General features: G+C 43.5%; 1 protein-coding gene across 4 annotated transcripts; it reads left to right on the top strand.

Moving 5' to 3' along the window:
* The first annotated feature begins 896 nt into the window (after positions 1–896).
* YIPF1 (Yip1 domain family, member 1) lies at positions 897–27131 on the top strand. 4 transcript variants are annotated; one of them, XM_012722644.1, is made up of 11 exons: positions 897–1054; positions 1337–1408; positions 1757–1836; positions 5690–5841; positions 8210–8290; positions 8532–8619; positions 12400–12516; positions 16243–16409; positions 16756–16938; positions 20457–20553; positions 26953–27131. In XM_012722644.1, exons 3-10 carry the CDS (start codon positions 1806–1808, stop codon positions 20544–20546), a joined length of 909 nt encoding a protein of 302 aa, XP_012578098.1. In that variant the 5' UTR covers positions 897–1054; positions 1337–1408; positions 1757–1805; the 3' UTR covers positions 20547–20553; positions 26953–27131. The 4 variants fall into 4 exon arrangements, with proteins under 4 accessions (XP_012578098.1, XP_012578097.1, XP_012578099.1 ...); XM_012722643.1 differs by lacking the exon at positions 1337–1408; XM_012722645.1 differs by lacking the exons at positions 897–1054; positions 1337–1408 and adding an exon at positions 1064–1303.
* Positions 27132–27475: the final 344 nt, after the last annotated feature.

The following is a 27475-nucleotide window of genomic DNA, read 5'->3' as shown; positions in this document are numbered from 1 at the left end:
TCCCACCTGCCCCGGAGGTGACCACATGGCGTGGCAGACCTCTCCTGACCCGCCCGCTGCTCCCCTCAGCAGTGTACTTCGTCAATCTGCCTGTTCTGCTCCCCACTCTGTCTCTGGTGAAGGCTCTCACCGCCCCTGAGCCTCTGGTCTGTACCCCAGTTCTGTATGTACAAATAAATAAATCTTTAAAAAAAAATAAAAAAATAAAAGTTAGAGAAATGATTACACTAAGAAAAAAAAAAAGCGCAGATTGGCAAAGATGGGCAAATAATGTTGCGTGGTAAAGGCATTCCCAGGGGACTGTAGGAGCTTTCAGCCTGGGGTGGGCGGTGTCCCTAGGACGAGGAGACGCTGCCCAGACTGAAGGGCTGTGTAGAAACCGTCCAAAAAGGCGGTGCCAGGGTTGCCTAGGCCCAGCTGGACTCGAGGTGGCGGGCAAGTACCGTGGATGACAAAAAGTGATCCAATCCCCACAGCTCTCCCACAACACCCCTTCCCTAACAGCGGGCAAAAGGCAGACTGATGCTGGCGTCAGGAACAACACTACCATTTATGGGGTGCTGTGTCAAAAGGCATCGCCCAGCCCTCCAGAAAATAATGAGCTCATTCACTCCGTCACTTATTAATCAAGTTTTATGTCCAAAAAAGAAAGGGGCGGTAGGGTAGGGTGACATTCTTTCCACGACGGTCCTTCCTTACTGTCTTTTATATTTCAATGAGGAAGAAGCATAAATAAAGGAAGCCGAATGGTCTGCGAGGATGACAATCTCCGCTCTCCCACCACGCCCCGAGGTCTGTTTCTTTAGAACCCGGAGCCTCACCCGCTGGAGAATCGGCAGAGGGAGCGGGCTCGGGAAGTAGATACCCGCTGAGATCGCTGGAGGCTGCGCCTCCGGGTGTTTCTGTCTCTTTAAGGGGGCGGGGTTATAACGGAGGAGGCGGGAAAGTTCCGCCCCCGGATATTCTGCTTCCGGCAACCGGGAAGGACCGGAACCAACGCAGAGCCTCTGTGGCCGGATCTTTACCCCGACCGACCAGACGCCAAAGCCCCGAGGTGAGGCGGCGGAGTCTGCGGGGCCGACCTGGGGCTGAGGGGGCACGGGATCTCCTGCCCGTCGGGCCGCCGCGGCCCAGCTCCTCCCTAAAACGCTGCTTCTGCTTTCGGGCAGCTTTTACCCAGACCAGCTGGGGCTCAGGGTGCCCCCCGGCTGCAGAATCTCCAGCACTCCCGCGCCCACTAATTGCTTGGCTGTACACTAAGCGCCTTACACTCACTGTCTCATCTAATGGCCCACAACACCGTGTGAGTAGGTACCATTATGAACCCATTTTACAGATGAGGAAACTGAGGCCCCGAGGAGCCCACAGGCATACAGCGAGAAGCGGCAGAATCGGGAATCAAACCCAGGTCTGTCTGAGCCCAGAGCCTGTGTCCTTAACCACTGGCGAGGCTGCCGATCATTGTCCTCATCGCTGCCTCTCAAAGCCCAGCTTTCCTATCCTCATCCTTTCATCTCCAGGCTGCCCCCTGGTCCTTAACACTCTCAGAGTGAGTGAGATTGGACTTCCCCAGGGCTGGCTTTTTCTTTTTAGTTAAATAATGTTTTTAATATTTCATGCTAAATGGTTATCTTTCCATAAATTTATCAAGCCCCACTAAAAACGGGGAAGCAATACTATTTCTAATGTTCAAATAAGATTTGCTTGCAGACACTATCCTGCTATCCTATTAAGTTGACTTATTTTTCCCTTTTAGACTTCTGCAAATTTTCTTCCTAAAAATTGGGAGAAGACCCACTGGCTGAATGGCAACTGTAGATGACTTGCAGTTTGAAGGTACATCAGTTGGATACCCACCTTTGTCTTTACGATGAATATTTCTATAGTCACAACAACAGATCTGTGTTGCTATGTTGTTACATATTTTTAAAAAGTTTATTTTAAACATCTTGGTAAAAGAATGTTGCTCACCCAGATTTTTCTGTTTGTCTATACCAGCTTTTTTTTTTCTTTTTCTTTGTTTTGCTCAGTAACCCTGCAGATTGATAACATAAACTTAGTGATTCCCAAAAATGTGCTTAGAGTGCCTGGTAGCAACATTTACTGAGCGTGTACTTGTGCTTAGTACTGAATTAACTACAGGAGATAAAGGATAAGGGAGAGGTTTTTACACTAAAGCAGATCAAATTATTAAAAGATAATTATTATGAAATGTGATCTGGTATTTTTGAAACAATAAGTATATGATGAGTGGGGCCATGAACCAAGCAAGCTATTATTCTGGTTATTAGGACGTGCACAAAGTAGTTTCTTCCCTTATGAAATTTTCAAGTCTTGTGAGGGAGATATTCATTTGCTAAATAATCATTTAAATATGTATCTGCAAACTGTGAAAGAGCTGGAGGAAAAGTTCACTACTCATAACTCACAGCCTGAGATTCACAAGTGCTATTTGCCTTGTGACACCTTAGACACTGTTCTAAGTCTTCACCAATATTAACTCATTTAATCTTCATGTCAACTTTATGAAATAACTACTTTATTCTCCTTGTTCTCCCCATAAGGAAACTGAGCCACAGAAAAATGAAGTAATTTGCTGAAAAGTCACGTAGTTAGCAAGTAGTAAACCAGGGCATGAACTCAGGGAGTCTGGCTTCACAGCCTATGCTCTTTCACTACTCTCTGAGGAAGAGAGGATGTTTAATGAGAAACCCCGTCAGTAGCAAATACTGACTACTAATACATTCAACCCCTGGCCACTTCTCTCCAACTCTACCAAGCTTCAGGTCACCATCACCTCTTGGCTGAATTATAGCCTTCATCTTTCTTCTGGTCCTCCTGCTTCCTCCCAGCACCCTCCTCTTTCCACCATAGCGACCCTTTAAAGCACCAAATGAAGTCATTCTTTCAGCACCTTCCAGTGCTCTTCTCACTAGGCGTGAAAGCCAGGGCCATTTCTGTGCTTGGGAGAGGCTACACGATGCAGCAGCCCTCCACTGCCTCTGTTTCGTCTCCTGCTACTCTTGTTCTTTCTCTCTACCTTGCCTGCAGAGGCCTAGTCACTGTCCCCTCTAGACACCAAGTGCATTCACAGCATGTGGCTTTTGTGCCATCTTTCTGTTTGGATGTGTTCCAGATAGTCCCGTGACTTGCTCTCACTCTGCTTATGGAGAGACCTGCCTTGGCCGTCTTATCTGAACACAATGTGAGAAAGTTCAAGTGGAGAGAACAGCATGTGCAAAGTACCTGGGGAGGAAGGATATTTATTTTGTTTTTTTCTCCCAAGTAATTGAAATTAAATGTCCCAGAGCACAGATGATGGGAAAGGCTAGCACAAGGTGAGGTTTGAGAGGAGACAGGAACCAAATCAGGCTCCTGTCTGCTAAGTCATTTGATGGTCTTTGCTCTTTAGAAAATAGTGCAGGATGCTGTTGGGATAGTGGAAGGTTTGCCCCAGGAAGAATGGTAGTGTTCCGTGTAAGAAAGAACATCAGTACTTTCAAATGGAAGGAATTGTATTGATAAAGGAACAGAGGCAAAACAGGATGTAGAAAACCTTATGACAAAAGGAAGAAACACGCCAATCTTGCCCTCAAGTTGCAGAGAGGGGCAAGAATAACTGACAACACAGTCTGGGCAGTCATCTTGTGGGAGCTAACACATCCTACACTCGGATCAAGCTATGCCATTTGCTGTTCCTCAAACGTGGGACACAGGCCCTGTCTTCTGGGTCTTACTCATCCCTTTCTCTGCATGCAGTGCTTGCCACTGCTTTGACTGCCCTTCTGTGGCATCCTCTTCATGAAGCCTTTCGTAGTCTCATCTAGATGTGTTACATCCTTCATGGAACCTCTTAGGCCTTTGGTGCTGTCTTTCCCCCTCTTAGCTTGCCTTTCCTTCAGGTAGACTCCTGTGTTTTCAATCCGATTCTTAAGTATATCTTCCTTAGAGTCCTTCAGGCAAAGTTGTGCCCATTTTTTTAAATGCCCTTACCCTGTCCTGTCCAGCCAATAAATGATAGTAATGTCATTGTAGCTATCTGTTATTATCTCATATCCTTAGCATTTCTTTGCAAGATATTATCTACATTTTGTAGTTGAAACATACTGAGATAAGGAGTAATTTGTTTAAGGTCACCAAGTGTCAGAGCCTTAGCTTATCAAACAACTATCTCATTCCAGAGCGTCTGCTCCTTCAGCAGTTTAAACACTGGAGACTGAGGTTTGAGTAATTGCTACATAGCAGCCACCTAATTAATTTCAGTCTCCTTAATTCTCTCTAAAAAGCTGTCTCCAAAGCTGATGGCTCAGTGGCCCAAGAGCCCTGTCCTGCAAATTGCAGGAGTATAGTGTGATTATGATGCCTTTCTTTAGTCTTCCTAAGTTCAGAGATGCCCTGCATTTTATTTTAGGGCAGCCAAGTAAAGTCTGTCAGGCTACCCAGTGACAGGAAGTCTCATCATTGCTGGTGGACATGAGTAAGTGAAGTTCTTTGAGGAAGTGATTTAGTAATATTGCTCAAAAGCTTTAAAAATGGTTTACACTCTTAGACTTAGTGATCATACTAATAGCTGTCCATCTTAAGGCAGTAATTCAAAAAGCTTCCCACAGACTCTTTCCACAGTATTTGTAATAAGGCAAGTTAAAATCACCCCAAATATGCAAAAACATTGGAAAAATTGTGTAACTTAAGATACTGCTCCTCTGCTTTCCAGAAAATGGGATATTTATGTAGTTATTTAAGTGCAAAACACATATGTGGAAAATCATTTTTGTATAATCCCGAGTAGGCATTGTCCATATAATATTATCATAACCCAAATCAATTTTTGGTACATAATAGGCATGTAGTAAATACTTGTTGCATGAATGAATGGCCATTGCTGACATGAATCTTAACCATATAGAGAAAAGGAAATATACCGGATATTAATGGTGTTTGCCTTTATTGGTAGAACTAAGAATGGTTTTCATTCTATAGTTTCTACTTTTATTCCTATACTTTCTATGGGTATTTCATAGGACTTACTGGAAAAAAATAACCTCCATTAAAATTCTTTGAGTTTGAGGACCCTCCCTGGTGGCTCAGCAGGTTAAAGCGTAGCACTAACAAGCTAAAGCACTTCAGCATGAGTTCGATCCCCTCCCCAGAGGTGACCCACATGGTGCAGCAGACTTCTGACCTGCCTGCTGCTCCCCTCAGCAGTGTACTTCGTCAGTCTGCCTATTCTGCGCCCCACTCTGTCTCTGGTGAATCCTCTCACTGCCCCTGCACCTCTGGCCTGTACCCCGGTTCTGTATACATAAATAAATAAATCTTTTTTAAATTATTTGAGTTTAAATCAAAGAATAGAGATTTAGAGTGGGTACTTGCTGTGAGCCAGATACTCTGGTAAGGTCTTAGTTGATATTCCTAACTTTTCAGAAATTCTTTAAAATAAATATTCTCCCTAATGCGTAGATGAGAACAATGAAGTTTATAGAAGTCAGGCTTGTATAGTTAGTAAGAAGCTGAGCCAGGACTAAAATCCATATCTGACTTCAAATTCTGTACTTCGGTAATCATTTTTCTAAGTCAACTTGATTTCAAGATGAGATTATTTTTCGAGCATTTTGCCATTTACATGTAAGTGCTTAGCAGTTCCAGTGTGGGCAATATACCTAATGCCCTTTGCTGTAATCAATTTCAGAGTTTGGTGATGCGGCTACTTCTTTAGTAGCAAACCCTGATGCCACCACAATCAGCATTGAGGATCCTGGCGAAACCCCAGGGTCTGCAAGAAGCTCAGGGAGAGAAGAGGATGATGAGTTGCTGGGAAATGATGACTCTGACAAAACTGAGGTTTGGACGTGTCTTGAAACAGTTCTTTTTTTCTTCTAATTTCAAAAGCCAAAAACTTGTTCATATACTCACTCATTGTCTCCTACATAACCAACTAAACTGCCAAGTAGTGGCAACATAAAAACTCACCTGTGGTCTCTGCATTTGGGGGATGTAAGGGAAAACACCTTGGGAAGCACACCAGTTGGGGGCAACCAAGGACAGAGGGGGCTTATGGAAGACTTCTGGAGGTACTAATACTAAGATGCTCCAAAAGTATAGGCAGTAGCCAGAGGAAGAAAGTGAAGGATGGTTGAGACAAAGGGAAGTGCTTACTTTTGGCATAGTTGCAGAGCCGTGAAGGAAAATGTTACAGATAGCCTGTTTCATCTTCATGAGCATGATAGCAAAATATTGGTGAAGCCAGGAGGTGAGGCTACATGGATAGGCAAGGACTCAACCCAATAAGTATGAATTGTCTTGTGAAAACTTTTGGAAGCTAGTGAAAGATTTTTACATAATGTGGTCAGATATGTTTAAAGATATTTAAGATAATGGTGATCATGGGAAGTATAAATTGGAGGGATTCAGACTGGAGGCCAGACGACCAAGTAGGAGACTGTTGAAGTGGTCTAGGTTAGAGATGATGAAGCCTGAACTAGAGTTGGGTAGAGGTGTTTAGGGCATTAGCTCAGTAGCCGTCTAAGTTTCTGGATGGTAAATGTCAGGTAGCTGTTTTTGATCACAAATTTATTCCATGTTTCGACAAATAGTATTTCTAGTTATGTTTTATAAATGGCTTTATGATTATAATAAACTGGATGATAGATGAGTACTCAGGTTATAGTTCTGGGTTCACAGGCTCATTAAAATAGTTCAGCTTAGCCCCGCCCTGGTGGTGCAGCGGGTTAAAGCACAGCATTAAGAAGTTAAATCCACTTCAGCATGAGTTCGATCCCCGGCCAGGGAGCTAATCCACTTATGGTGCAGCAGACTCTCCTGTCTCACCCACTGCCTCCTTAGCAGTGTAGGTCAGTCAGTCACCTCTTTTGCTCCCAACTCTCTCTGGTGAATCCTCTCATCCCCTACACTTTGGCCTGTACTCCAGTTCTTCTGTGCAAAAAGTAAATAAAAGTTTAGGAAGAAATGCATGAAAAATATTACATTATTATCTTAATGTTATCTGTGAGTTGGGAAGAGGTTGCAGAATTCCTGAACCTAGCTTATGAAACATTGGTCTCTGTAGTTTAACATTTTGTAATATCAATTTCCTGTTCCAACTTTCCTTCCAAGATATCAGTGCTCTCTGTGGGATGTCAGAAAGAGAGCACTTGAATACACCCAGGTGTGAGCTGTTCACAGTCTTGTCAAGCAGCTGCTGCCACTATTGGACAGCTTTTAATTATGAAAATGTTTCCTTTATAATAAACAGAAGGGTTTGCCGATAGCCCTTGCTCTGCAGTCTCACATACCTTTTGCTGCATGAATGCTCTCCCTGTATCAAAAGACGGCAGTCATGACTCCTGCACAGGCTGGCTCTGCCTTCAGGTGCCTGTGCTTTGAGACTGGCGTTGCTTTTTCCCTGTGTCTGCAAAATTGGAATTTTGTATTTTTGTCAGTAGATTTTAAGTTTTTGCTTCTTTAAAAAGAATTGGTTATCAGGGCTCTTCCTGGTGGAGAGCAGGTTAAAGCACAGCACACAGAAGCTAAAGCCACTTCAGCATGAGTTCAATCCCTGCACCAGAGGTGACCCACATGGTACAGCAGACCTCTCCTGACCCGCCCACTGCTCCCCTCAGCAGTGTTTTTGAGTCCATCTGCCTGTTCTGTTCCCCACTCTGTCTCTGGTGAATCCTCTCCCCGCACATGTCTGGCCTGTACCCAAGCTCTGTAAGCATAAATAAATAAATATTTTTTTAAAAAAGAATTGGTTATCATATTTTTGAGAATTCAGGTGGTAATAGTGGTAAGGAGCTTAAGGGGGTATGAAGAGAAAATATACACTGACTGCTTTCTTTGTGTATATTTTTCTGCATATATATGTGTACATGTTACTGTACATGAAACATAGAAACATTTAATCTAATTCTTCCTATTATCCTGTGAGGTAGCTCTTTTTAGCTATACTTTAAAAAGAGAATTTAGGCTGTGTCTGGTGATTTGTCACAGCCACCCCCTGGGAGGGATTTGAAACTTTGATTTGACGTCCTGATGGTTGTTTTATATCTGGGTGATCTGGGTGTGGCAATTGTCAAGTCAGCTGATGACTACAAAGGAGCTTGTTCTTTTTGACATCCTGGTTTCCCTTAGATCATCTCCCCCTCTCTCTGAGTAGCTAGAATAAAGAAATTACTTTGGTGTTCATTATGTTTTATTTTATCTCTGATAGTTGCTGGCTGGACAGAAGAAAAGCTCCCCCTTCTGGACGTTTGAATACTATCAGACATTCTTTGATGTAGACACTTACCAGGTTTGTAAGCCAACTTCATCTTTTCTTTTACACATAGTGGAGACTTGTGGCTCAGTGATCAAATCATGTGAAACCCTTGGTAGACTGGACATGGTCTTCCAGAAGCAGAGGGTTATTAGCCTTTGAAAATATTATCATCATAAAAACTCTGATTTAACTTGAGTTTTAATTTTGCAGTAGTTAAATTTATTAAACTGAAAAAAAAAATCTTTAATAGAATCATTGCTCTGTTGTTTTCCAGGTTTTTGACAGAATAAAAGGGTCACTTTTGCCAATACCTGGAAAAAACTTTGTGAGGTTGTATATCCGAAGCAATCCAGATCTCTATGGTAAGTGTGGTGCCATTTTGATTCTTTACCATGAACCAGTTGAACTCAGGTGAGTGTGACGGTTGCCCGGAAAGTTGATGAGGGCACTATTGGCAGGGCAGGCCACATTTTATTCGATTCCTTGGAGCTTCATTAGCAGTCCTTGCAAAGAATTTTAAAGAAAATGCACTTGTGTTATATCAATGCATAATTGCAAGGTATGGTATGTTTTTTGAAAGTCCTAAAATAATATTACAAACGAGACAAATTAAGTCATTTTGATTTTAATTTGAAAGGGGGGGGTGTGTGTGTTGAGTGTGGAGAGGTTGTTCTCATGCTTCCACTTCATGACCTGAGTTCCAGCTCTGCCCTCAGACGAGCTGCTTCTCTTGGGTTGGGTTACAGTCAGCAGCACAAAATCTGTAGGAGGAATGGACCAGGGATCACTGTCATCCCTAGCCTTCCTTCTAGCTAAGAAAAGGTTATCACTGCACTTAGGGTCCTGAGGCTAGGATACCAACAGCAGTGACTGTCTGAGGAGTGAAGAGAGCCAGTGGCTCTGAGAGCTTGCTGTGTGCAGGTGCTCCGTGAAAGGCTGTAATGGTCACTTCTGGTTCTGGCAGCAACCTTCAGTGTAGGTGTTTTCGTCCCTCCTTTCACACAAAGAGGTGGTCTCTCAGAGCTCAGTAATCTGCATGCTCAGTCCTAAGTATTAGAGAGCTTGTCTATGTTGGGGAGTAAGAGAGGGGAATAAAAAAAAAAAAAAGAGGGGAATAAAAGAATCTATGAGAATCCACTGTGTATCTGTCATTTATACACTATTTTACATATTAAGTATAAAATAAAGATACTTAGTAAGTGCTGTTGTGTCTGTTTTCCGCATGAGGTGGCAAGCTGAGTGAGAGCTACCAAACTAAAAAAGGAGAACTAAAACCTAGTTTAGTGTTAAACAGAGCCCATGTTTATTCTATGAAGACTGGTGACTTTAAGCTACAGAAACATGGAATGGATGGCACTAAAAGTGGGGCTGTGGTGATGGAGACTGAGAGAAAGTGCCCATTCTTTATGACAGAGAGGAGCCGGATGCCCAGGGACTCCTGGAGCTGCTGTGAGTGTGATGTGAAGAGTGTTGCCTTGGCTCGAGCCCCTCATCTGAAGGCTGCTGTGGTGTTCCATTCTTCCTTTTAACCTGGGGGCTTCTTGAGAGGCGGGCTCTGTGTCTGAGTAATCCACCTCATCAGTGCCTGGCGGGGGCCTCGGTAACAGAGCCTTAGTGCTAGAGATGGAGGATTCAAAGGTAAAGTAATAGTCTCCATTCGCAAGGAAGGAGAGGGAGTTAGCATTTGCTGACAAGTGCACACCTGGAGTCAACACTGTTGTACTATTTTGTGCTAAGATATTCTGTTTTTCACAATGCAAATTAGCCTAACTTTCCAAAAAAGAAAATTGAAATTTAGGGAGGGTGACTGGCCATGGACACAGAAGTTAGTAATAATCACAGTAGCAAGCACAGACAGTGCTTATTATGTGCCACTGTTATTAGGCAAGAACCTGACTTACTCATTTGTCCTCATAACAATCTTAACTTTATGAGGTTGGTATTATTATTATCTCCATTGTAGAGATGAGGACCCTGGGTCACACGGAGGTCAAGTACCTTGCCTAATATCATATAGCTAGTGGGTGGCTGAGCTCAGTTTCAAAGCAACACTCTCTCTGTAATAATCCATTTCTTCTTCACAGTTATACTGCTTTTCATGAATAAAGTAGAATTTGAACCCAAACCTTGCTTCTTTCTACAACATTGTTACCTTCTTGAGCTCATAGACATGGTCTTTGAGGTACTATATAGGTAGAACGTTTTATAATAGACAACACTGGACCTGTGGGTTGAAGGAAGGTGGGTTGAAGGAAGGTGACAATAATGCCAGTCTGCAGAATCTGAAGAAGAAATCAACAAGTTAGACTAAGGAAAAAGCATCTGAAGCAGGGAGCTCAGCAAGTGCAAAGGCACTGAGGCAGGATCTTGCCTCAGGGTGCTCAAAAAATAGGAAAGAGGGTACTTCAGAAATGATGACAGGGGCCTCCCTGGTTGTGAAGTGGTCCACAGCCACTGCAGCATGAATTAAATCTTCAGACCCACATGGCGCAGCAGACCTCTCCTGTCTCGCCCGCTGCTCCCCTCAGCAGTGTATTCCATACATCTGCTTGACCTACTCCCTGCTCTGTCTCTGGTGAATCCTCTCATTTCCATCCCTCCTCCCACCTCTGGCCTGCACCCCAGCTCTTGTATGCATAAATAAATAAAATAAATCTTAAAAAAAAAAAAAAGACAGTCTACAATAGTCTCTGCTTTCTAGGAATGGGTACTGTGTAATATTTTGATCACTTGTGATCATGTGCTTGGATGGTCTGAGCTCATTCACACCACGTGGTCTGTTAGCATTCATTCAATAAAACTTTGGGGAATGTTTTGTTGTAGTTTGTTTCTTGCTTCTTGTTTTTAGCTAGGTTGTTTTCTGCATCTTTATGTAGTGGGCACTCAGAATAATATGGAGTGAAGAATGTAGTCCTTGAGTATAGTGGAGAGCTTGCAAGGCAGTGAGTAAGCAGCAGTTTTTGGAAAGCCCATGTCGGCGCCTCTTTGGAGCATCCCAGTCAGTTCTTTCCCACTGTCAGTAACCAGCTTGACTTTGAAAAGCACTAATCTGCTTCTGTTAGTCATCTCCCCTACCACAATAATTTCCTTGACATGTAAAGGTGCATGCAAGTACCCAAAGATAATACAAAATACCAGTGAAATTGAAAACAGAGAATCATAAAGCTTATTGAAGTCTCACAATTTAACAATTGTATTTGTTCCACAAAGTAATTTTTCTAAATGATGAAAAAGATAGTGTTCATGAAATTAAAAAAAAAACAATAAAAGGCATCTGCAGAGTATCTTGGTGTACATATCCAATCAGTGGAATATTTTACAATTACTAAAAGAAAATAATATTATAATAAAAATAGTATTTTTGTGAATAACTATGGTAAAATATCCAGGATATGTTACAGTGAAATATATTTAAGTGGCTATATATTTGTTACTGTTTTTATAAAACATGTACACATATATGCACAAACATGCATTTGCTTATAGATGTGTGGAAATCTCTGGCAAGATTCACCAGAAACTGGTTGTGAGGAGATCTAGGGAGGGGACATGCACAGCTAGAAAACAGAAGGAAGGTTGTTCACTTTTTTCTATACTCCCTTTTGTACCTTTTGAACACTGAACTACCTGTGTGTCTTATTTTTTCATTGAAAGAAATAAAGCCTTAAACACACACACATTATGGTTAAGGGCTAGATTAACTCTTCTCTGAGGAATCGTGCTTGTTCTGTTCTTCCAGTGAGCCCCCCCAGAAGTTTTTTCAATTATTTTTCTGTGGCAGTAACACTTGGCACTTAAGGTAAGCCTAGTTTTCTGTATCCTGGTGATGAAGTCCATGAACTTTTTTTGGTGATCCTCCAAATAATAAATGCTGTAACAAATTAGTGTCTTTACCCACCTAATTATGGAGATGTTTTGCCTTTGCATTCCAATTCCTGCTGTATTCAGGCAACTAATTACTTAGTTAGATGTTTGATCTTTTAGAAAAAGGAAATCTCCTGAAGTGAGTATTGATTACATTTAAAATTCTTTGTTTCCCCCCTTTGTTTCTATGACTAGGGCGAGGAAGGAGATTGTTCTGTAAGAGTCTAAAAGTTGGTGCTTCATTTTCTTGTCTCTGAATTGTCTGTTCTCCCTTCCAGGCCCTTTTTGGATATGTGCCACATTGGTGTTTGCCATCGCAATTAGTGGGAATCTTTCTAACTTTTTAATCCATCTGGGAGAGAAGACATACCATTATGTGCCTGAATTCCGAAAAGGTTGGTGAATAAGTTGCCTTATTTGGAATGCTGTCAGTTTTTTTTTTTTTTAAAGATTTATTTATTTATGCATACAGAACTGGGGTACAGGCCAGAGGTACAGGAGCAGTGAGAGGCTTCACCAGAGACAGAGTGGGGAGCAGAGCAGGCATATCAACAAAGTACACTGCTGAGGGGAGCAGCAGGTGGGTCAGGAGAGGTCTGCCACGCCATGTGGATCACCTCTGGGGCTGGGATCAGACTGGCACTGAAGCAGCTGTGGCTCACTGCAGTGCTGCATCCTCACCCGCTGCCTCACCAGGGAGAGCCCTGATGTCAGTTTTTAACCCCTAGTTCTTTGTACCCACTGAACTCCTGACCCCTATCTGTAAGTGCTATAGCTCCTGCTTTTTACATATATAGCTAAGGGTTGAACATACCTACTGGCTCAGAATTTACCTTTCCTTTATATAAATCTGCATAACTTTTTCATTGTGGTAAGGTAAACAAAAACATTTATTGTGTTAGCGATTTCAAAGTGTATAAATCAGTGGCATTAAGTACATTCATAGTATTGTGAACCTAGATAGTTTTCTGGAAACCTGTAAGGCCAATAGCAATTGGAATTTATCCAAACAAAAATGTATAAAACAAGTAAAGAGCAGTGTGCCTCTGATTCTCCATTGTAGCATTATTTGTATCACTCAAACGTGGGAAACAGTAGGGGCATTGTTATTTAAGTTGTGATGACTCAAATAACTGGGTCTGTAGCCACTAATTAGGAAGTACTTAGAGCAACATGGAAAACTGATCCTAGACACTTAGGCCTGTGCTGTTAGCAACTTTGTAAGAGAAGTCTGCAAATGATCAGGGCTTAGAAGGGAACACAGGAATGAATGTGCCCTGCTGGCTGGCTTGTGGGTGATCTTGTTTTAAAACTTCCTTTCTTGTGGCAGTATTGGATAATTAAAGGGAAAAAATAGATTTGAGGGAGGTACTTCTGACAGCTGCCCCCAAATGAGGAAGTTTGGCTTCGAAGGAGACTGTCTTGTGCCATGTTCTCAGTTGTCTCGTGTCCCTGCCTGCCTGCTCTTCTGCTAAGGGGTTATATAGACACGGGTAAAAGCTCAGGCTCTGGAATGAGGCCATGGGCTTCACGATCCTGCTGCACTACCTGCTAGCTTCTACCTTGTTGGACCAGTTATTTTACCTCTGTTTGCCTCAGATGCCTCATCAGTGAAATGGGACTAGCAAGACCCATGTTAGGGCCCTCCCTCATGGTGCAGTGGGTTAAACTGCAGCACTGTGAAGCTATGGTAGCCACTGCAGCATGAGTTCAGTTCCCTGCCAGGGAGGTGACCTACGTGGTGTGGCAGACCTCTCCTGACCCGCCTGCTGCACCTCTCAGGAGTGTATTTCAGTTATTCATCCTGTTCCCCACTTTGTCTTTGGTAAATCCTCTCCCCCCAAAACCTCTGGCCTGTACCCCAGGTCTGTATACATAAATAAATAAATCTTTAAAAAAAACAAGACCCATGTTATAGGATTGTTGTAAGAATAATGACATACATAGAGGTTAGAATAGTAGCTTTGGATCAGAAAGAGAGTTTAATAAATATTATCTTGTTATTTGTACATCTCTTCATATGCTGTACATAGAAGGAGATGTATTCACCTGTTTGTGTGTTTCTATATAACCTTCCTTCTTTTCCTGTCCTTACCCTCCATGCCCATTTCCCTTCTTTCCTTCTCCATCGTAAAGTCAGACTTGGATTCTATTCCAAGTTCATTTATCAAATGACCTGGGGTTGAATTTAACTCAGTAAATATTATCAGTGAGGTACAGATCCTACCTTCAAGTAGTTTCATGCTAAAGTAAGGAAGGACAGGCACATGAATGTTGCTGTATATAGAATATGTGATTTCCTATATCAGAAATGTCTGTATCTATGTATACAAAGATAGGTATGTCCAGGAGAAGGAACAAATCGTCTTACCAAGGGTCTGGAAGCTCAGACATGCCTGTATCTGTTATTATCTTCTGGCTGGGTGTCTCAGTATTGGGAGGAATGGGATGTGTGGACTAGTGAGAGTCTTTGGCCCAGTCAATACACATTTTTCTGTTTTATGTCTGAGTTACATTCCAGAGTCCAAGCATGTCCCCACTATTTATTAATAATTTGACCTTGATCAAACCACTTAACTTCTCTGGTCTTGTTTTCTCATCTCTGAAATGAAGATACAGATAGATGAAATACTGTATTTACACATCCATTACTAATATAAAAAGTAAATTCTTGAGTGAGCATTTATTATTCAGCAATCAGTATTCTAACTACACCAGTTTTTACTTTAGTTCTCTAGTAATCATAGAAGGCAGTGTACTATTAGTTTTCCTGGCTTACAGATGTGCCAAAAAGGTTACTTAGCTACGTGACAGAGCTAGGATCAGAACCACAGAGCCTGCACTTCTGATTCTTCACAGCTTACCTCTCAGTAAAGCACTCAGTGTAATGCCTCATACCCAGGGATAGCTGTATAATAGTAGGGCCCTTCCCCTTTCTTAGTTACCCAAGAAAAAGGCACTGTGCCAGCATGAGGACATTTGGCTTAATGAGTAAGCTCCCAATAGGAAAAACTGCTTTGGGAGTTAGAAGTGTCTTGGACAGTCACATATGCAGAGTCTCCTGTACCTTTGCCTTTGCCAAGAGTGTTAAGTGAATTATCTGCAGATTTATGTACAAGGAGGGCTGGTGCCATGGGCTTAGCCATGCTGTTATGATCCCCTTTTCCAGAAGAGGGAAAATGAATCCTCTAGGGTGGAGGGGGAGGGAAGTTCAATAATGAGCTAGACATTGCTGTTCTGAGCAGCCACAAAATAGCATTTCCACAACAGGGACAAAATTGTTTAAAGAAGAAAGTGAAACTAGAGAATATTTTAAGCAGTTCATCAATGAGCTAGAATTTCAGAAACAGAAGAAACTCTAAATAGCATACAGAGCAAGTTAATCTGTATCCAGGGCATTTAAATAAATTTGCTAGAGAAATCAATGTCAGCTTTTGTTATAGTAGGACAGAGGACATGTTCTTCCAAGGGGTAGTGGCTTTCATTTGATTGAAATGCTCAGTGTGTTTTTGTTTTGTTTTTAAAGATTTATTTATTTATGCATACAGAACTGGGGTACAGACCAGAGGTGTGGTGGGTAAGGGGATTCACCAGAATCAGAGTGGGAAACAGAACAGGCAGATTGACGAAGAACACTGCTGAGGGGAGCAGCGGGCAGGTCAGGAAAGGTCTGCCATGCCATATGGGTCAGCTCCCTGGCTGGGATCAAACTCATGCTGCAGTGGCTGTGGAAACCTTCATTATGCGGTGCTTTAACCCGCTGCGCCACCAAGGAGAGCCCGAAACGCTCAGTGTGTTTAAACACTTGTAGTGTATCCCTCTGAAGTATTTCAGTTGTTGAGTAGTACTGTAATTCGCTAGACCGTATGAAAGACAGTTGGTCATCACCACAAAAGCATGTGCCGAAGGCTCATTTTAGCCCTTTCATAGGGCAGCTACTGTGTGTCAGGTATGTGCCTGTGGATAATCAGGGCCTGTGAAGGCCAGTCAGACAGGATCCCGTGGTCTGATGGAGTGGGTGTCAGCATGTGCTAGGAAGTAAGTCAAGTGAGGCATTAGAAATGCTCCGAGAAAATTTGAAGCTGTGGTGGGGATTAAAACTTGTGTCCATTCACCCCCAGTGTCCATAGCAGCCACTGTCATCTATGCCTATGCCTGGCTGGTTCCTCTTGCGCTCTGGGGTTTCCTCATGTGGAGAAACAGCAAAGTGATGAACATTGTTTCCTACTCGTTTCTGGAGATTGTGTGTGTCTATGGATATTCACTCTTCATTTATATCCCTACAGCAGTAAGTACACTTACTCTGAGCGATACCTTGTTCTTGATTGGAAATTCAGCCAGCATTATCATGTCTAGCCTAAGCACTTGAAAAATACCCTTTGCTTGTAGAAGTTCAGCATGAATGGAGGCTGGGGAGCCAAGTGCCTGCACTGGGTCTCCAGCTCTTCCTTCTGTGCTTTCTCCTCTCTGCTTGCTGGTGGTGTTTCTCCAGGCTGAACTGAAAAACTGCAATGGCGGTGGGGGCCTGGCTGCTGGTTGGCTCTGGGGCTTTTATAAACATGTTTGCCTGGAATGAACAAATGCCCCTCTGAATGCCTCCCCAAAAATCTCTCCCCTCTCTTTTTTTCTTTCAGATACTGTGGATTATCCCCCAGAGAGCTGTTCGTTGGATTCTAGTCATGATTGCCCTGGGCATCTCGGGCTCTGTGTTGGCAATGACATTTTGGCCAGCTGTTCGAGAGGATAACCGGCGCATCGCGTTGACCACAATTGTGACGATCGTGTTGCTTCACATGCTGCTTTCTGTGGGCTGCTTGGTATAGTCTCATTCCTGCATTCATTTGGTAGTGCTTTTGATGCAAATGCTTCAAAACTGTTAGACACGATGGTTCTTTTAAAACCAGCTCCATGAAATCAGTATCATTTTCAATAGACTCTCCTAGATGAGAAGTGCTAAAGTCAAGAGAATTTGATTGCACTCTCTGGATTTACCTAATCCTGAAACGTGTCTGGCTACACCAAAGACTTGGTGTCTGGCCAGCAGAAGTGGGAGGGGACTGGGAGAAGGACGAGGGGGAATTCTACTTGTGGATGCCTTTGCTGATACTCTGCACACAAATTTAAAGTTGCACAGGTAGGAAGTTTAAGAATGAAGTCCCATAGGTATATACAGTTACTTTTAAGGTGAACAATATTTGTAATAGTTTTCAAGTTTGTGTGTTTAGGTATCTTTTAGGCAAAGCCTGTTTTTGAGTCAGACAGGTCGAGATTAAAGTCCAGATCTGTCACTCACTGGCTGTGTGAGCTTGGATCTAACCCTCTGAATCTGAATGTCTCTGTCTGTTACAGGAACTTAGCAGTTCCTGTCACAGAGAATAAAGTAACACATATAAAGCACCTGCCCTAGCACTTAGCCCCCTCAGTATCTACAAGTTAGCCTCCTCTCCTTGGGCCCCAAGGAGACAGGGTTGTGTACATGCTGTGCACAAAAACTGCTGTCTGCTGCCGTAATTAATTAGAGCCTGACATGAGTTTCAGAAAACTCATGTTTTGGTCACTGATGAAGGGAAGGACATGTCTCAGAAAGAGTCCACAGAACACATGCAGATCCTTGGTCAGGTTTGGCATTTGTAGGAGTAAGATATTTCTCTCATACCATTTGATCTTCAATATTTTTTTGTATAGATGACCGTGGTCTCCTTAAGTACATTAATGAGATATTAGTACTTTGTTATTGGTCACATCTCATCACGTGCCCAGTTCTGAAGCATAGACTTGGTTTGTATAAATTTCATGTGCATTTAAGTTTGAGTACTTGGGACAGAGGACTGAGGGTGTGATCTGAACACCCAGCAAGAGTGGCCCAAAGTTGCAGTGAGTGTATGGGTGAAAGCCTGAGCATCCCACGCTGGAGACAACGCTCGTCCTTTAGGGACAGCTCTCTCTGGTGTCTTCCCATCTGTGCCCTGAACTTCTTACCCAATACAGGCCTGGTTGAAAAATTAGGAGAGAAAAGGCCTGCCTACTCAGAGGAGCAGGCAGGTTGGGTGAAGAGCAGGGGATATTGCTGGAATGGGACCTCTTCTTGTTGGGGCTTTCTCCTTGAAGAAGGAAGCTGTCAGTGATCAGGTGATCAGGTATTTTGTCAGAGGCCCACAGTAGTTGGGGTTTTGCTGTCAAGCACCTAGCCCCTTCTGCAAGAGGACTGAAGCAGAAGTTAGGAAAGTCCCAGTTCCATCCCTCCCTGCTTCGGTTATTTTCCATTCCTGAACCCCCATTGCTTCATTTAGCAAAAGACTTATAGTAACATCTTTACTGTTGTGAGGTCAAATGATAAATGTAACGTGAAAATGTGGCAGGTCACACAAGCAGAATGCATTATTATTGGAAAAGAAGAGAGAGGAATTAGCAGGGGAGTTTTTGAGCTGAGGGATATAGACTGAACCAGACAGCTTGGCCTTCTCATTTTTCCCTGGGGAATGTGGTTTGGTGTTTTTGTTTTAGCGCAGTGAAACATGAGAGCCCAGGGTGCTTGCACCTGTACACAATCCCTAAGATGGTTGTGGAACACATTGGCAGGGACAGCTGAGTCCCTTCTTGGCTGATGTGTTTGGAGGTGTATAAGCCCATGTTTGAGGTGGTTACTGCTGGGTCCTGCTCCTTAACTATCTGCTGGGTGATATTTCCACCCCTATTTGTAGAAGCTTGCTGATTGATCCAGAGGCCCCTATGGGGCCTGTGTCTGGGATGGGCATAGGGTAAGTGCCAAATTTTATAGGATGTGTTGGAAAATAGAAGAACGTAGACTTTGGAGTGAGACACAGCTGGGTAGAAATCCTGGCTCAGACACATTGACATGACAGCCCTCAGGAACTCTCTATCACTTTGAGCCTCAGTTTACTCATCTTTAAAACAGCTAAAGTTGCCTACCACGAGAGGTTACCAAGTAGATTAAGGACGTGTCTGATGCACAGCAGACACTCAGCAAATGGCCACTGTGGTTGTTGTTATGAATAATAATGGAATTGATGAATCATGGAATGGCAGCTTGCCTGAGAGATGGTCTTTCCCAGTGCTTTCTCTTACAGAGAGATAACTGAGGCCCGTGGGGGTACAGTGACTTGTGAATTTGGTTAGAACTTCTTGGCTCCTTCTCTCCTGTGAGGGTTTGCCTGGAAGCAAGGCATTGTTCCTGCATAATAGGGACTTTTTGACTCAATGCACCTGCAAGATAACTGCAGGGAGCCAACACCAGCTGCACAGTCCCTGTCCCCCTGAAAGTCAGGGACTCTTCTTTCCCTGCTTCAGAAAACAGCTGCCTTTAGGGGATCTGGGGAGGAAGTCTTTTAAAAGCCACAAGTTGCTCTGAGCATCTGACAAACTGGAAAAAATCAGCCAAAACTCTTTGGCTTGGGCGGTTGAAGAGTTAAGGGAGTGGGACGCGTCTGAGACGCGCCAACGTGTCATGCTGGTGCCCTCTTGTGGCTGACGGAGTACAGAGCTAGTTAGAGATGGCTCTGGATAGCGTCTTTCTTTTTCCCTTCCTGAGGCCCTGGCCCTAAGGGGAAGCCTGAGTGGGCAGATCATGAACAGATTCCCTTTTCCTTTGAGCAGCCGGTGTGTGTTCATGGCTACCGAGGTTGGTGTTTTCCTGGGCTAAAGTTAGGATTCTCAGACGGTGAAACAGATGGGAAGAACCTCTTTAATGTTTTCCCTCTTCTACTATCTTCTGATTTTTGACAGTTCCATTGTAGCTGGTGAGTAGAAGCATTTATCCAACCTTTCATTTCAAAGCTGAAGAATTAGGAGGTGTAAAGTCCACCTTGCTCTTACTTTTAGAGGTCTTTACAGGGAGCTGCTGATTCCACAGCAACCTAGCATAGCTCAGTTCAATAAAGTATCGATTGTTTCCATGATATGCCAGGCCCTGTGCAAGGTGCTGGTGACACGAAGTCAGGATGGATGCAGTGGTAACCCTGGAGGAGGGACTGTACAAGAGAGTGACTAGGAGCTTGAGTTTTGGGGTCCTGAAGACCCAGCGTTGAGGCCGGCCCTGCTACTCATTAGCCATTTGTACTGATGAAATGACAGTCTCTAGGAGCCTTGGTTTCTTTGTCTGTCAAATGGAGGATAATAATAACTACCTCATTGGATTTTTCGGAAGATTAAGTCATATGTGTTAAGTTGAATGAGTGAGATAGACAGAAACAGAGATTTTAGCAGTGTGGTAGGGGGAACACAGCCCACGAAAGCCCAGAAATACTGCCAGTGTGGCGGCTAGTAGGACACTCACCCAGACCACCACTTTGTTCTCTCATGCTCTCCTTTCCTGCAGGCATACTTTTTTGATGCACCAGAGATGGACCATCTTCCAACAGCTACATTTGCTCCGAACCAAACAGTCACAGCAGCCAAGCCCAGCTAAGAGGAATGTAAGTTTGTGTTTTCACCTTCCTGCTGTGCAGTACAATGAAAAGTCTGTCGGTGCGTCAGCTCCATTACTTTTAGCATAGGAACAGAGAGGGCTAGATCTGTCATCATGTGTCATAATTTAGTTGGGGGCGGGGGCGGCGGTGAGTGCACCTGCCCATGTGTGGGCCGGTTCTTCCAAAGGCTTCAGTTGTGAAATCCACATGACTGTAATTTAGGAAATGTGAGTTCCTAGATGCTTCTATAAGAGGGGCTCCTGCTCTTTGGTCCCAGTATCCCCTCTCCTCTCCTCCCTGCCCCATCTGTACAGTGTAGTTTTGTTCAGCTTGATTAAGGTCATAGTGGTTTTTTTCTGGTTTCTCTGTGACTTCTCAGACTGGCTGCAGGTCCAGAGTGTGACCTCTCTTAAATTACTCAAGGAGTTCTCCAAAGCTCACAAATTCTCGTGCCTACTTTGTTCTGATCCTCTTTGATGATTCCACTCTCAATGCCTAGTTTAGTAGGTGAGAGTGAAGGAAAAAGACCCCATTCCTCCACGGCTTGTTTCTCACCTTATATTCCACTGCCTCAGTTTACCAAGATGGTTTACTGTGCTGGCCTTGCCATTGCCAGAACACATGGAGCCTTTGCACTTGCTTTTCTCACTGTCTGAAATGTTTTTTCCCTCCCAGCAGTCATCTTACTGCTTGCCCCATTGCAGCTTACATCCCCATTACTGGTGTTCGAAACACTGTTCTTTACCGTCGGTCCCTTTGCCTCTCCATTTGTTCACTCCTTCATTCATTTGTCCTTGGAGTGTGTCTCCCCAACCACTCAGCTCAGAAGAACAAGGAGTGGGTGTTACTCTTCATCTTCATTGCCCACCATGTGACCTGGCATACTCTGGGCACTCTGTGTATGTTTGTGGAACAAATGAAGTCACATCCTAATAATCTCCATTTAGACCAAGAACCTTCACTGTGTTTTGTAGTCACAAACTGACTTTTCTCCTCAAGCTGCTGTCTCCTTAACCAAGGCCTTTAAGAGTCAAATAACATTAAAATTAAATCCCTACCCTACTGTCTACAAGCAGTCTACCTGGGGCAAAGGCTTCATCTCTCTGATCCTTCACTAACTTAGCTATGATAAGGGTGATTCCACCCATGTTCTAAGATTGTAGTGATCATGCTTATTAAAGCTCCTGGCCATGGTTAAGATGCTCAGTAATGAAGCTGAACCTACAGCCCCCTGAGAGTGATTCAGTAATTTGAATTAAAGTCTGTCCACACCCCAGCTGTAAACCTTCCAAGAGTCAGGCGTGGCATCTGAGAAGAGCATGGACCCCAGGCCCTTGCAGCCTCCATTCCCGATTTTCACAGATTTCACACCTGTGGGCTTCGCTCAGCTCTGTAAACTTGGGTGTCAGTTCCTCTGTTTGGGTGGCGCACCTCCAAATGAGATCGTGATGAGCACTCTCTATGGAGCCTCCCTGGCAGAAGCATCAATTGCTTTGCCAATGACAGGGACTGTCCAGGGCCCTGGGCACTGCAGATTTATGTGCTGGCTACGCCTTCTCTTGTAATCGCTGGACTCCAGCTTTCAGTGAAAAAGGATAGCTTCTAATCTCGCAGAAAACCTTTTTCATGTAAGTCTGTAATTTCAGGATCAGAGGGGAACTTCCAGGGACACTTGTAACCAGGGCACTACCCCACATACACAGACTATTGAACTGTTGCAAAGAATATCTTTCATCCTTCCTTTCTTCATTCATTCCTCCTTCCTTTTTTTTTTTTTTTTAATTTTTTTTTTAAAGATTTATTTATTTATGCATACAGAACTGGGGTACAGGCCAGAGGCGCAGGGGCGGCGAGAGGCTTTCACCAGAGACAGAGTGGGGAGCAGAACAGGCAGATCAACGAAGTACACTGCTGAGAGGAGCAGCGGGCGGGTCAGAAGAGGTCTGCCACGCCATGTGGTCTTCTCCGGGGCAGGCGGGAATCAAACTCATGCGGAAGTGGCTTTAGCTTCTCAGTGCTGTGCTTTAACCCGCTGCGCCACCAGGGACGGCCCCATTCCTCCTTCCTTTTTGAAATTTAATTTATCCCATGAGGACCAGTGCTGTTTCTTCCCTGAGTCAAGACCTAGAATCTGTACCTGGGAAGTGTTACTTTGGTCTAAGGGATGGAATACCTGAAGACCACATCCTGATTGGGACTGTTTCCCCAGGGCCTGTGACAAGTGGATCTGTCCAGAGGAGGACAGCCAGGGGCGATTACACTGCAGTGTGGTGAGGGCCTTCAAGTGTGATCATTCCACCCCCCAGCACTGAGATACAGTGCTTATATGCCGGCATTCTCACTCACTCATGTCAAGAGTGTTCAGTGCACAAGCCAAAGCCACAGACCTTCTACTAGGTTTATACACATCAGTTCTTTTACTCTGAAATTAGCTTTAGTTTAATGCTGTAATCCCTTGTAACACAGCACCCAGACTATAAGATTTGGCACTACGGCTGGCACTGTTCCTGCCAGGTCCTTACTCTTATGCCATGGCTGAAATGTGCCTGCCCAGAGAATTCATTTTCAGCTCCTATGCTATTTCTTTCTCTGTTTTCTCCTAACTGTTCCCTTTCTTTGAAATAAATTGGGACAGTCTGGAATAGCAAGTGGGTCAACACGATAGCTTTTTTAAAAACTTAGTAGAAAAATTTAAATATGGATAATGTGATTTACAATATAATGAAAAGTATTATAAATCCCCATGTTTCCATCACCTGCTTTCAACAGTTGTCAGCTTGTTGCAGTGTTGTTTCCTCTAACATCCTCCTATTCCCCACGTATTTTAATTTTTTTTATTTATGTGTAAAGAACTGGGGTACAGGCCAGAGGTGCAGGAGCAGTGAAAGGATTCACCAGAGACAGTGGGGAGCAGAACAGGCAGATTGACAAGTACATTGCTGAGGGGAGCAGCGGGCGAGACAGGAGAGGTCTGCCGCGCCATGTGGGTCAGCTCTGGGGCTGGGGACGCAGCTCATGCAGAAGCAGCTGCCAGTGCTAGTAGCTTCACAGTGCTGTGCTTCAGCCCATTGCGCCAACAGAGAGGGCCCATCCACATATTATTTTGAAGTAAATCTAAGACATCCTGTTATTTCATCCGTAAATATTTTAATTCTGTGTCTACTCAAGATACTCTTTAAAACATAATCATAATATGATAACTTCGAAAAAATGGTAACTCCTTAATATCAAATATACGTCAGTGTTTGAACCCATCACAGTTGGTTGATGAATCTCTTAAATGGCTTTTAAACTATAGCTTAACACTTCCCTCTCTCTGTTTTCCTTTGCCATTTATTTGTTGAAGAATTGTTTACCCTAGAGTGTCTCACTCTGATTCTGCTGATTGTGTCTCTGTGGTATCATCTAACACATTGCTCATACATCTGCTTTCTGTAACTTGGTGATTGTAGCTAAAGGTTTGATCAGATTCAAGCATTTTAATTTTTACTTTTGTTGAGACAACTTGATATATCCAGTTAAATTCTTCAATTTATAAGCTCCTAATTTCTAGTTATCTTTCTCCTATCAGAAGCCATTAATAAAAGCAATGCCTAGCTTTGATAATTTGTTAGGGTTTTCAAAATGGTGCTATTTCATTTCAGTCTTTCCTTCTTTTGTTTATTTGATACAATACTTCTTTAATAAAAATGTTTCTTCATCTACCATTTGTTTATTCAGTTTTATCGATTACATAAGAAAAAAAGAGCAAATATTCTTGTTCTTTACCTGCTTTCAGCAGAGAAGTTTGTTCACTCACACTCTGCAGCGGGACCTTTTCTGTCCATGTAAATCCTTGCTTACAGATGCTCAGATTGTCTTATCTCTTGCCAGTGGCTGCTGAGTGCTGTTGGATAACTGTCTGTCGGTCACAACAAAATGTTCCAGGGCCATTTTTGAACACTTTCTGTCCCAGGCCCTTTCTCTAGGGACTCCTGAAAAATTTGCAGATCACAATCTGGCTGCGGGGGTGCTCACTGCCAGCAAATTCAGTCATTATTTTTAGGCCTTCTCCGTATTCAGAGCCAGGAAATACGTTTGTTGCTTGCTTGGTTAATCTCTTTTAAAGACGCGACAGTGAGAGTTCATACTCATATTTCTAATTCCTGTTTAGCACTATGGGTTTTTGTGAAATTGCTTTTCTTTTATTTCTGCTGCCTCCTTTCTCCCATACTGGGAATGTCACTTGTCACCAACACCAGCGATGATGGGACTATCACATTAGCACTTGACCCTAATGTGGGGTCTTGATCTCACATGTACCCCAACATGCTAATAATAATAGTCATAATACTAGCAGTGGTCATTGAAAAATAGTACTTAATAGTCTTTAAAAAACTTTTTTTTGAGCTCTGAAATGCCCTTGTCTGCCTTGTTTACTTAGAAACTTGTTCTTTGTTCTTTAGGGCCTACTTCAGGTACTATCTTTTGCTTAGTGAAGTTTCTGTTGCTTATGTCTCTGAATCCTCCATTTGTGTCTGTTCTCTCTGTTATGGCAATTTTCTTATTTACTATAACTCCATAACTGAGAACTTCTTGAGGGCAGAGCATTATTTGCCAATAAATATCCCACCACCCAGTAGGTACTTGAGGGAAGTTTGATTTTTAACAAGTGACAGTGGATATATATAAGAAAGTTTTGGATATACTCAAAACTTTCAGTTCTAAAACTTGCCATGCTACTTGGAGACTCTTGTTCATTTCTTCAGGTCCTACTTTTTGCAACTCTTTGCTAGGTTATTGTGGTGAACAGTCTTTTTTTTAAAGATTTTTTTATTTATGCACACAAGAACTGGGGTACAGGCCAGAGGTGGGGGTGTGAGAGGATTCACCAGAGACAGAGTGGGGAGCAGAACAGGCAAATTTCCTGAAATACACTGCTGGGAGGAGCAGTGGGCAGGTCAGGAGAGGTCTGCTGTGCCATGTGGGTCATCTCCCTGGCTGGGGATCAAACTTGTGCTACAGTGGCTGTGGCTAGCTTCATAGTGCTGTGCTTTAACCTGTTGCACCACCAGACAGGGTCCAGCCCTTCCAGATTTTTTACCCAAATTTTTATATCTGAAGCATCACACAAACTAGACGGTTCCTCTAAATTAAACAAAGAATCATGACTTCAGGAGCTTCTGGTTGGGAAACCTCAGATCAGGTGATGGTGATATTGTCTAGACTTGGCTATAAAATTGGGGCCAGGAAGGGAGCAAGTCACACTTGTGCCACAGTGGGGCCACCAGGGTGGGGAATCAGAAGTGCCCAAGTGTCAAGTTGTAGACTTAAGGGACAAGGGATTCCTGACTGATGCTGATATGATGGACCAAGTCTGTCTCAAAGGGCTGTGTCATCTTACTTGCCACCTCTGGTCTTAGTGCCAGGAATTCCTAATCTCTGTCCTACAGACCAACCCACCGCCCCCCCCCCCACACACACAAAAGTTGGCAGCAAGAGAGGAATTTTCTGTCTTTAAATACTCCTATAGTGGACATTAATTTGGTACAGTCAACTTGAAAGTTGAAACAAAAACAAAGAATCTACTTATGAAAATAAAATCTTTAGGACCTGCCCTGTGGGCTGGTTTGTCCCTACCTTTATTTAGCAGTTCAGGAACTGATGTTTACCAGAAGGCCCATCAGTACATTTAGGTTCTTTCAACTCCAGCAAATTACAGCAGTCACCCTTTTCCAACTGCTTTTCACAGATAATTTGTTGGTGCTCTTCCCCTCTCTTGAGTCAGTAGAGGCAGGCAGATAGTCCTGCCTCAGTCCCACCTTCATGGTGCTGAGATGCTGCCGGTGGGTTCTGATACTGCCCCCTCTGCGCTCTCCAGGAGGCTTCACGCACGTGAGGTGAAGGCTCCCCCCACCCTTAGGAGCCCTGCTCTGCTCCATTCCTTTATCTTTCCGGGATTTAACCATCTCTAGCCTTCCCAGCTTAAACCTTGCAAATCCCCAAGTTGGTGGACCAATCGGTGCCTCAAATTCCTTATGTTCAAAACATGCATCCTACAGCCAGATCCTTCTCAACCTCCTGTTTCAGTGAATGGCACCACCCCCCACTTCAGGTTAGGTTAGATTCATTATCAGACGCTCTCACAGTACCTTATAATCACATAAATAATGTGTTAGGTCTTTGTTTACCCTACTAGACTGTAAGTTTCTCAAGACTTGGGACCACATCGCCTTGTTCATCATTATACCCATGTCTGGTACATGACTCGTCAATCAGTATTTGTTGGGTTGATGAAGAAAGTCCCTCAGTTACCATGTTAGAAACATCTGAATCAGTGTGAATTGCTCTCTCTCATCTTCCTATCTTACCTGCCAACAAGATTTGCCCATCCTGCCTCTGAAAGTGACTCTTTTTGTTTTCCAGTTTTCTTTTTATTTTTTGGAGTGTGGTTCTTCTGCACATGGCATTCACTGCAGGCAAGCAGAATGACCAGAGCCAAGAGGAAAACTGATGGAAAGACACGAAGTCCTGGCAGCCGGATGGTGCTGTACTAAGCCTAATCGCCTGTTTAACAAACAAAAATAAAATGTTGTTCAACTCTTCTCTGCTCATCCATCAGTGACCCGCGTGCCCACACTCATGTGGGCTGAAACACAGGGCAGGGGTTTGGGCGAACTCAAGCGCCTCGTCATTTGCCCCTCACTCAAAGTAGAAGTACTTGCACAGTGCTGCACCCTGAGTACACCCTCTGGGCCTGAATGGACCCATCCCAACTTTTGATGTTTCGGAATTGTGTACACATTACCTGGGTCATGCTCTTCTCGCCCAGTGCTTGCCATCCTAAAGTGCCCTAGCAATGTGAACTTTGGAGGGGTTCATGGGGAACTTGAAAATGTGTGCTTGGCGACCTGGCACTGGGCACCGAAATCTAATGGTTGCTGATACG

This window comes from Condylura cristata, unplaced genomic scaffold (genome assembly GCF_000260355.1).
Source record: "Condylura cristata isolate star-nosed mole 26May11 unplaced genomic scaffold, ConCri1.0 scaffold00008, whole genome shotgun sequence".
In the NCBI taxonomy this organism is placed as follows: Eukaryota; Metazoa; Chordata; class Mammalia; order Eulipotyphla; family Talpidae; genus Condylura; species Condylura cristata.
This window is presented reverse-complemented; position numbering and strand designations above follow the sequence as displayed.

Coding starts and splice junctions, on each gene's coding strand:
- YIPF1 (XM_012722643.1), top strand. CDS start 1,806: ATGGCAACTGTAGATGACTTGCAGTTTGAAG. Junction 5,842..8,209: donor ATGACTCTGACAAAACTGAG/GTTTGGACGTGT, acceptor TATCTCTGATAG/TTGCTGGCTGGACAGAAGAA. Junction 12,517..16,242: donor TGTGCCTGAATTCCGAAAAG/GTTGGTGAATAA, acceptor ATTCACCCCCAG/TGTCCATAGCAGCCACTGTC.